Raw genomic sequence first — 10468 nt, 5'->3', positions numbered from 1 at the left:
TATTTAGAAATCATTATGGAGATTAGGCTTCACATCACAAGAAGCAAAATGCACCTATAAAATGTACAGAAATGTTTTTCCTTTCAGAAACTGTTTAAATTTTTTAAATGAGATGAGAACTTTTTTCACAGCACTATGAGGAACATGGGTAATTTCTGCGTAGGACTATTTTTGCCTACGTTCCAAATTCTCATTGGTTGAATTGGTGGGCAATCAAAATTTGTCGACCCTATTATCCTTGTGACCCATCCTTTTTTTTTCATTTCATGTTCATTTTATCATCCATTTCATGTTCATTGTCTGAATATAGCTGAAATATTGCTGCTCGGACGTTAAACCCCAACAACAAACAAACAGTAACCTTATACGACACCGACAAAAGATATTCCAAATATTTGTAATTTTATTGGTAAAACAGTTCGAGGTTCGGCGAAGAATGCCTTGTTTTACCACAACGTAAAGTATTTTTTTTATAATGCCTGAGGAGTTCCGATCAAATAAAATGTCGGTTTTTGAAATGTTTAGTTTGGCAGGTGTTTTTACTACATTTAAAAGCTTCAGTAGGTAGAAATGTAGAGTTTTTCTTCGACGAAAGTTTCACAAGTGGTCAATATGAAAACAATTTAGACGAATTTCATTAATTGAAGAGCATTTAGCCATTTTAGGGATACGGTTATGAACACCAGATAAAAGAGAATCAGATTGTTTAATTTCAAATTCTACGATGGTTTTTTTTATATCAAAAGCTCGAATAAACAATAAAATATCTATTAAACTACATTCATTTGAAGTGGTCTTTCCTGTTCCTTTGTCGTTATCAAGGCGTCCGTTCACAATGTACATATTACATTTTTTACAAAAAGCTGAATTTCAGACCAAATGTAATTGCAGACCCTTTGTCTTTAAATTATCTCATTAAAGGAATATTTACGTCATCAAGCTTTTGTTGATCAAGAAAAATTTCTCAATTTCTCAATTTCCTCATCTACAAACGGGGCGCCGAATGGGACTTGATCATTTTGTAATCAAAATAAAATTTCGAAAAAAAATTCGAGGTAAATTTTTTTTAAATATTCTTCCAGAGTGGGTGCAGTGTAGATATCTTTTGTGGTAAAATTAGGGAGAAATTGAAGTTCAACCTATAACCGCCAAAATCTACCCCTGACAACCAATGTTTTGCAAATTTTAGGTAGGGGGGGGGCACGCCCTCCACGCCCCCGCCTGAATCCACCCCTGGTTTTATCAAACAAATCTCATAGAAAACGTATATTACACTTTTTTAAATTTCAAAACAGTTTTACTGTAGTATGCAACTTAAAAGATCTTTTTTTTAATTTCACTTAAAACAGCCTTAACCGTCCCGCGTTGCTCGAAGTAATCGGAAACCTGTATCTCTGAGACCCGTGGTTACCAATGAGATACCATCGTACAAAACCGTGATGAGAGAATTCATTTGCATATTTAAATGATTCAGAAAAATCGGTAAATTAATTTGCCTACAAAATAGACTTTTGTGACAAAATTGAATTTTGTGACACAAAATTGACTTTTGTCTCAAAATTGATTTTTGTGACACAAAATTGAATTTTGTCTCACAAAAGTCAATTTGTGACACAGAATTGACTTTTGTGAGACAAAATCAATTTCATCAAGGTGTTTCACTCCCTTTAAAAACAATTAAATAATCATCAGAAGGTGTTTGAAATGAAGTTCAAAACTTTTGAATGATTAACCTTCCTTTTGCAGAAATTGCTTAGGAACAAATCTAATGCTTAAAAAATATAGCTACAAATGCAAGTAAATTGATGCACAGACTTATAATACCTTCCATGGCTATTCGTATTCGTATCCATTAAGAATTATAATTAGCTCACCTGGCCAAAGACCAAGTGAGCTTATGCCATCACTTGGCGTCCGTCGTCGTCGTTTCAAAAATATCCTATGAAACTACTAGACTGACTGGTTTTAAACTTGACATGATTGTTCCTCAGGGTGTTCTGCACAAAATGACCTTTGGGATTTTTGATTCATCAAAAACATGAAAAAAAGGATGGCCGCCGTTACTGAAAATAGAACATAGGGTTCAGACTGCAGTTTTTTGCAAATAACTCAAAAACTGTTGCCTTTAGCAAATTTCTTGCAGAGTAATATTGTTCAGCACCATGAGACGGACCTAAGCCGAAATTTTCAAAACGATTCGTCAACTGATGTAGGAGTTACGGCCCCTGAAACAGTTTCTTTTTGCATTTTCTGCATGTGCAACTTTGAAAATCTTCTTCTCAAAACCCATTGCACAGAATTCAATGAAAGTTGGCATATATATTTCTTAGGGTATCCCACACAAAATGACCGTTGGGATTTTCGATTTATGAAAAAACATGACTGCTGTTACTTAAAATAGAACATAGCAGTCAGAAGGCAGTTTTTTGCAAATAACTCAAAAAGCGTTGCCTTTATCAAATTTCTGGCACGCGGTTAAATTGTTAAGCATCATGAGAAGGACCTATGCTGAAATTTTCAAAACCATTCATTGACTGATGTAGGAGTTACGGTCCTTGAAACATTTTTTTTGGTTTTTTTTTTCACATGTACAACTTTGAAAATCTTCTTCTCTAAAACCATTTAAGATCATTGAATGAAAATGAGCATAACAGTTCTTTGGTGTATTGTGTCAAAATGACTGATTTTTAATCCGTGAATAGATATAGCTGCCCATACTAAAAATGGAACTTAGGGGTCGGTAAACAGGTTTTTGGACATAATTCAAAAATTGTTGTCTTTAGCAAAATTCTGGTTCAGGTCATGAAAATGCTATTAAAAGCATGTCCTGCGTTTGACAATTTGGTTGATTTTAACGTACTCTGTCTCATTCCTCAAGTTTTTAAAAAAAGCAAATAGTTAACAAGGTGAGAGATTCAGGCTCTCTTAAGCCTCTAGTTATTATTATATAGTCGTCTGATGTGAATTACGCATAGCTGAGATATCAACGGTGACGTTTTGACAGGACCGATGTACCCGTGAATTTCGTTAATTATGTAAATTACTTATTTTTATCCGTAATTCTGGTGAACTACGCAGTTACTAAATTAATCACCTATCAACTCTTCATTACTCGTAATTACATTAATTGCTATTTGTAAAAGTAAATTGATCCAGATGGCTCCATCATTTAAGAAGCCCGAATTTGATTTTCTTCATTTTTCTTTTATTTGCTCAACTTTTTACCCATTAATATTTAAAAAATAATAAGAAGATAGGGGTCACCAGACACATTTTCTCATAAATAGGGGAAAAAATGGGAAGTTTTGTCCTAAAATGAATTCTCATTTTCTGTAGATCGTGTAGTATATTAGTCCAAATTTCCTCTGACTCTGCAACGCTCATTTTTAGCTCACCTGGTCATAGGCCATGTGAGCTATTACCATCACTTGGCGTCCATCGTCGTCGTCGTTAATAATTCTTCAAACATCTTCTCCTCTGAAACTACTGAATGGATTAGAATGAAACTTAATACGATTGTTTCAGAGTATCCTCCACAAAATGACCGTTTCGATATTTTATCTTTTTAAAAAACATGGCCGCCGTTACTAAAAATAGAACATAGGGATCAAACAGCAGATTTTTTCATATATCTCCAAAACCGTTAGGTTTAATTATGACATAAAGTAAAAGTATTCAACATGATGAGGTCTATCTGTGGTCAAATTTTGGTGAAAATCTGTTGATCCATATTAGAGTTATTACCCTTTTCGTATGTATTTTGCTGTTTTTGATGTTATTACTTTCCAAAATCTTTTCCTCAGAAACTACTTTACAGAATTCAATAAAAGTTGGTATTTTTTTTGGGTATCCTAAACAAAATGACTGTTTTTGATCTGTTAAAAGAACATGGCTGTTGTCACTAAAAATAGAACACAGGAGTCAGAGAGTAGTTTTTTTGCATATATCTCCAAAACGGTTAGGTTTAGCCAACATCTTTCAATTGCTGAAATGATTCTTATTATCAGGACTACAAAAGTTTTCAGGGAGAAAAGTTGTCAGGCGACTTATTGTAAGAGTTATTGCTCTTGAAAGGGGACAAAAGACGTTTTTTTTTGCAGTTTTCAGCCAATATCTTGAAAACTATGATAGAAAGAAACTTTCAATTGCTGAAATGATCCTTATGATAAGTCCTACCAAAGTCTTCTTTAATCAAAATTGTTGGACAACTTCTTATTAAATTTATTGCCCTTGAAAGGCAAAATTCAACCAGGTGAGCGATTCAGGCACCTGGGAGCATCTTGTTCAATTTAGCCAAGGCTAGAATTTAGCCTAAAACAGCATAATTTAAGACCTTTCTGTTCAAAATCTGAACGATTATCTATTTCTTGAAAAGTGTCAGGAGATGTAATAGAGTTTGTGTGATATAATTTAGATTTTTAAACATACTATAAACAAAAAGTGATATCTATCACACCCTTCGCCTTTGAGCGAGTTTCTAGGTTAAGAAGTGTGTTTAAGGGCTGCTACTGCATGTTATCGCATGTAATATTTATATTTATGTAATTCTTAAATGCAGTATTATGAACTAAATTTTTACCTGCCCTAAAACCTACTTAGCAAATTATATAATACACAACAAAATTAAGATTTGAGATACAGTTGGATAACGTAAAGTATCTTTGACATTTAAAAAAAAATATCAAGATGACTTCAGGTATGGCAATATTCTAACTTATTACAATGCAGATCATGTTTATCGAGATTTAATTTGGAGATTTATGTGTTCAAAACCTGGCTGTTGTACATTGAAGTTTTTATGACAAGTTGCAATCATATGCAAGATTATACCAGTTTCATTGGACAATGGCGTTATATGTGGAGTGCCTAAAATTATTTTGGGAAATTTGTAAGATGCATGTGTGTCAGTACGGTTTATTTGTCAATAATAAACATGTTTAGATATATCCCATGACATAAAGATAACATTTAACTGATGAAGATAAAGTTCATATAAACTATTACAGAGTATTTTGATGAAACTTTACATTGACTGACTATAGGTAAGTTGGACACAATTTTCTTTGTTCAATGACTATACTTCATACTCCCTAACTTACTAAATCTTTGTAAATCCAGTTGTGATTGTATCATGTTGCTAATATGTTGTATTTATGAAAAATACAGTTTTACTTGAGATTGTCAAAACATGCGGTTCAAAGTATTAGGCTAACATTTAAGCTACTTTTAATCAATCTACTGATATCTTACAACTGCACATTCTTTGGCATTTTAGCATCAAATATTCTGGGGAACACATTAAACAAACACAGAATTACTGTTTATTGAAAACGTTTAAATGTAAATCTCTGATAGCGTTACATTGAAATGGAAATCATAACAAAGTAGTGGAAAGCAACTTTGGAAAAAAAACGAAATAAAGCGAAAAAGATGGACGAATTAGTGGACTCAGATATATTCATCCTTTTACTTCCGTGCATAGTTAGGTTTATATGTTGTTTTTAAAGTGCATCGACTTCGATACGGTTTTTTGTAAAAAAGGAAAAAATAACATTAAAGAAATTTACGGTTATGTGCAAATTTAAAAAAACGCAACTAGTTTTGCTAAAGAGAGAGAGACATAACAAAAGGAAAAACATCACAAATTATAAATCTATTTCCAGAAAATGTGCTACATGAGGAATGTATTGTATCTTATATTATTCTCATCAGCAATTGTCCAGATATCGAAAGCATGGAACCAGTTCGGTATGTATTGATCTATATATATCAGCGAGGTCTAAGTCTTGTATATTTATTTAACGCGCTGGTTTTGGATGTGGTTGTCACGTCATAACATGTATTGTATAGTTTATCGAATAATTGCGCACTCTTACAAAGAAATAATTGCTCATAGTTTTTTTTTTGAAATTTCAGTTGATTTTGGGTCCTGCTCTACAATTTATGACGTAAACCAAGATCACACATATGAGATGTCTTGGAATGGAAACGATCATTTTGCAGGTTGCAGAGTTTCATTTAAGGGTACTGACCCTGATCAATTACTTGACGAATATAAAATTTGCATCCAAGCAACTATATGGGATATCAAAGACAGCAACGTGAAACTTCAATATTACCAAGGGAGTGATATTATTTTTACATACTTAAGTAAGGTAAGGCAAATTGTTATGAAATATCTCTTAATTTCGAATGTACACTGAATGATTTTATGAACAAAGACAAAACCAAGACAAAACTGATTCTGTAAAATACAATCTCAGAAATCAATCAAAAATCATACTGATATATATACACACACATGAATTTACATTTTAATATCTTTCATTCTTTTACAGACATATAACAAATACACTGGCGATCCGACAATACAGTGGTGCTCTGACAGTGATAATTATGTTGACGTTTCACTAACTACTTCTCAGTCATCCTTGAACCAAGGGAGGATAACTTTGTCGATCACAGCAATAAGAACATACACTTGTAAGTATGTATGAACCATTGGTTCAGAGTACAACACTGGTAAATTAAGTAAAACTATTACAGCAATGAGCAGTGGAGTTATTCCAACATGTGCTTCATTTCTTTTAATTTTGTATTTCACAATATATTGCTTCTTTTAAATTTGCATCTTTTTCTTATTGATTTGCCTTGTTAAAGCATTAGGTAAAAGCTATACGTATTTGTATGTCATTGTCACCGGGTAAACAACCCAGTTTATATTTCACTGATAGTTTTATTTTATCATTTTGTAGATTATTTCAAATCATTCATTTCCAGCTATACTATGTACACATCTGATTTGCATTTGACCTTAGATGTCTAAGTTTCAGACTTTATAGCGCATTACTATTATGCGATATCATTACAAACACAAGCACTGCATGCTATAATTCACATGCTTGGTGTATGAATAGTATTTTAGTTTGTGGAATTTTCCATCTGATAGAAAGTAATTTACCTTGTCGTTCAAGTTAGTTTTAACTTATTTTTTGTTAGATTAACTTAGTAAGCTAAAAACTTAAATACTGTCTGGTTTGAGCTTTTTATGATTATTCATGAATTTGACTTTAAATTCATACTTTTAAGTTCATTAGAAATATCGTTTTATCAATTGCTATATTTTTGTTTCATTCAAATCATATTTTAGTTTAGTCAAGTCAAATAATTGTTGTTTGAAAACGCTTAAACATGCATTGCCAGTGTCCAGGTTTTTTTGTGTGTGACGTCTTGTTTCCCTTATCTTCTGTTTTTATGTGCTATTATTTATACAGTTCCTACCCTGTATTCAGTTTCTCATTTGGAACTAAATGTATTCGGACATTTTGGCTGCACTAAATTCAGAAATCCTAATAGTTTCCGGTGAATGTAACTTCCTGTCAGGTTGAAATCAGACATTCAGTGCTTGTGATGTTATATCTTAAAATTCTTATTTATCAGCGTTATGAGGACATTGTCCTCTATAGTGACAACGGTTTAAATTTCTGTATTATACCGCTAGGTCGAAGCACAAATTTAAAACACATTTCCTACATTTACAGTTATTTAATTGCAGACACATGGTAATATAATCTTGGGAATTTGCATATGTATAAAGGACGAATTGTTGCATGCATTGTATGTTTAGCAGGCAAAGTTTACGAAACTTTCCAACGGGGAATCCTCTACTACAATTGTTGGGGATTGAATCAGAATCAGTATTCTGGAAGTATCAAACATATCGGAGAGATTCTAGCTTGTTATTGTTGCTACACAATTTATAAAAATATTTGGAACAACAGATAAAGTTATATATAATTAAATGCTTCAAAAGCCACCTTCCCTTTATTTTGCTCATATATAATACCCTAACTTTCAGACTATGACTATAGTGGTACGATAGGGGGAGCAGTTGGCGCTGCCATATTCGTTATTGCCATGGTGATCCTCATTGCCGTTGTCTGCAGGCGTCGTGCATATGCACAGAGAATGACGACGACAGCATACCCTGCTGCTACACCGAACACAACAATTATTACACAGTCAGGATCACAACAAATGCAAGGAGGTCGGTATCATAACACTTCTCAATTGAATGGCAATACAAATAACTGCTCTTTTTCCAGGCTTGAGCTTTGAAATTATCAATTCAAATGCTATAAGCAAGATTCATTTATCACGAATCTCCCTAATTTCACAAGTTAACTAGAAGGCAATACTTGAGAGCTTTCCTATTCATTATGACGAGAATTAGAAATAGGGTAAACAGTGGCGAAATACCAATGACGTTCAAGACTTTCCAAAATTTCAAGACGCACCCACATGCAGCAGCAATAATCAAATATAAGTAAAGATTTTAAATGAAACATAATTAAAAGTAGTGTCTACATCCTCCGAGTAAATGTAAACTTTTTTCTAGGAATAGCAAACCCAGGATATAATACAGGTCCAGTTGTTCCTCCCCCGTATTATCCTCCAACTAATCAATACCAGAACTACACAGGACAACCACCAAAATATCCAGGACCGCAATCTGGTTATCCACATCAGGGAATTCAACAACCATATCCTCCATCTAATCCAGGCCAACAAAAATAATAAAATGATGTACCATTTAGCCAGTGCAATAAATGGTTTTTGCAGTTGCTAAAGCATCCGAGATATGGAGAGACGAACAATCAAAAATGTAAAACATTTCAGATTATCACTTTAATTTGTTTCAATAACAGCGAAATTTTAAATGACTGGTAATTATCTGTATTAGGTAGGGTTTTTAATTGATTCTGCTTCTAAGTGCGATTTGAAAAATTATCTACAGAAACATATTTTTAAACAAAATTTATTTTTTTCTGGTGTTGCGTTTCTTCTTTTACAATATCTATTGACTAAAACTGAATATTTCATTCGAAAATACTTAACAATAAGTTGCGGAGAAAAACATTAGGTATCTGCACAAAATGATTTTATTTGAATATATCTAATTCTACTTTCAAACTCCCGAACTAAACATTTCAAACAAAATGTTCAGGTCATTGTCTATTCATAAGTATACGTTTAAAAATATCAAAGACACTAAGGTTTTGTCAGAAAATAGATAACACAGTGAAAAACACATTTAACATTGAGAATACATTTAGGTAAGTCGTTTTAATTTTGTTTTTAACCAACTTAGTTCTGACCGACCTAGAACAATGATATCTACAGCTAATCGGTAATATTACGTGTGTTGTTTATGCATTGTTAAAGTAATTTAGTTTAATGCCCTATACACTGTATCAATAGCCGGAAGATGTCAATATTATTCCAAATCACAGAAAGTCTTGTAAAATACATTCAACTAACATAATTGTGAAGTTTAGCCTTGTATTGGATGTATTTTCTGTCGTTTATCATTCCAAGATCACAGAGATTATAAAAGTTTTGGAACAGACATTCCTGTCCTACATAACGGTATCAATAATAAACAAGTTATTATTAAACTTCATACAAGTTTTGATTGGCTTAAGAGACATTTGGTATTTTGGTCTCTTTACCACTGTGCCCCGCCCTTTAATAATAGTTGGCTGTCACGGTACATAACCATGATTCACGATAGGGGGTGCACTTTACAGATACATTAAGGCGCACTGTTTCGCACAAATTTTGTAAAACTGAAAATTGAAAGTTGAAATTTGGTGGATGTATTGTTTAAATGTTGTTAAGCATTTACACAAAGACAGATGTAATATATGTAATGGTAAACAGGTGTAATTTAAATGAAGAATCGTATCCGGAACGTTTCATTCGATGTAATATATGTAATGGTAAACAGGTGTAATTTAAATGAAGAATCGTATCCGGATCGTTTCATTCCCCTGCCGTATTAGGTTTTCCCCTCAGCATCAGATGGCTGATTTTCAAAATACCTTATTTCGCACGAACTTTTGGAACGAAAATTGTGAGAATGAATCGAAAAGGGTCTTATTATTTTTTACCCTTTTCCCACCTACTCCATGCATGCTTTCATCCTGTGGTAGTGTCTAAGTGCCTGATATTTTATAAAACATAATATTTGGGTGTTAGTTTAGGAAAGGCACCCCAGATTTATACTAAAACAGTAATAGTTTTTTCAGTATGTTACCATGGCTACTGGACTTAATAACAATAATCACTAAATTACTTAATGACTTGAACCTCCACACACCAAGGATTTAAAAAAAAATATGCATTTTTTTTATGACAAAACACTAGAAATTTCTTTGCGGGCTGCCTGAAAACAGCTTTATTTCAACATAATGAGACCAAATTTTCAGAAATGACCTAACTGTATTGTACTACCTAGATCTCTTCGATAGATCACTCTCGATATAACACGTGCTCCAACCGGAAGTTGCGTTCCAAACCCGTATGCGCATTCCGGTTTTACATTGAAATTTGCACTTCTGTCCAAACGAAAACATGCTAACAAATGCAATCTGGGGAGCATTTGCGTACGTTGACGAAGAAGAAA

The 10468-nt window shown here is 33.0% G+C and overlaps 1 protein-coding gene across 1 annotated transcript; it reads left to right on the top strand.

The window, feature by feature from the left end:
- Window positions 1-4894: 4894 nt before the first annotated feature.
- LOC148622108 (uncharacterized) lies at window positions 4895-8826 on the top strand. The gene is made up of 6 exons (XM_088571678.1): window positions 4895-5042; window positions 5664-5748; window positions 5917-6155; window positions 6339-6483; window positions 7859-8047; window positions 8399-8826. Exons 2-6 carry the CDS (start codon window positions 5667-5669, stop codon window positions 8575-8577), a joined length of 834 nt encoding a protein of 277 aa, XP_088427804.1. The 5' UTR covers window positions 4895-5042; window positions 5664-5666; the 3' UTR covers window positions 8578-8826.
- The last annotated feature ends 1642 nt before the right edge of the window (window positions 8827-10468 follow it).

The sequence above is a fragment of the Perna viridis genome, chromosome 3 (genome assembly GCF_037379345.1).
Source record: "Perna viridis isolate PV_CMFRI_1.1 ecotype Kerala chromosome 3, ASM3737934v1, whole genome shotgun sequence".
NCBI classification, from domain to species: Eukaryota; Metazoa; Mollusca; class Bivalvia; order Mytilida; family Mytilidae; genus Perna; species Perna viridis.
The sequence above is the reverse complement of the archived record's forward strand: the minus strand, read 5'-3'. Positions and strand labels throughout refer to the sequence as shown.

Bases quoted from the DNA above. Each gene is read 5' to 3' on its own strand.
- LOC148622108 (XM_088571678.1), top strand. From the start codon at position 5,667: ATGTGCTACATGAGGAATGTATTGTATCTTATATTATTCTCATCAGCA. The intron at 6,156-6,338 runs GTAAGGCAAATT...ATTCTTTTACAG, and splicing joins TTTTTACATACTTAAGTAAG to ACATATAACAAATACACTGG. The intron at 6,484-7,858 runs GTAAGTATGTAT...CCTAACTTTCAG, and splicing joins AGCAATAAGAACATACACTT to ACTATGACTATAGTGGTACG.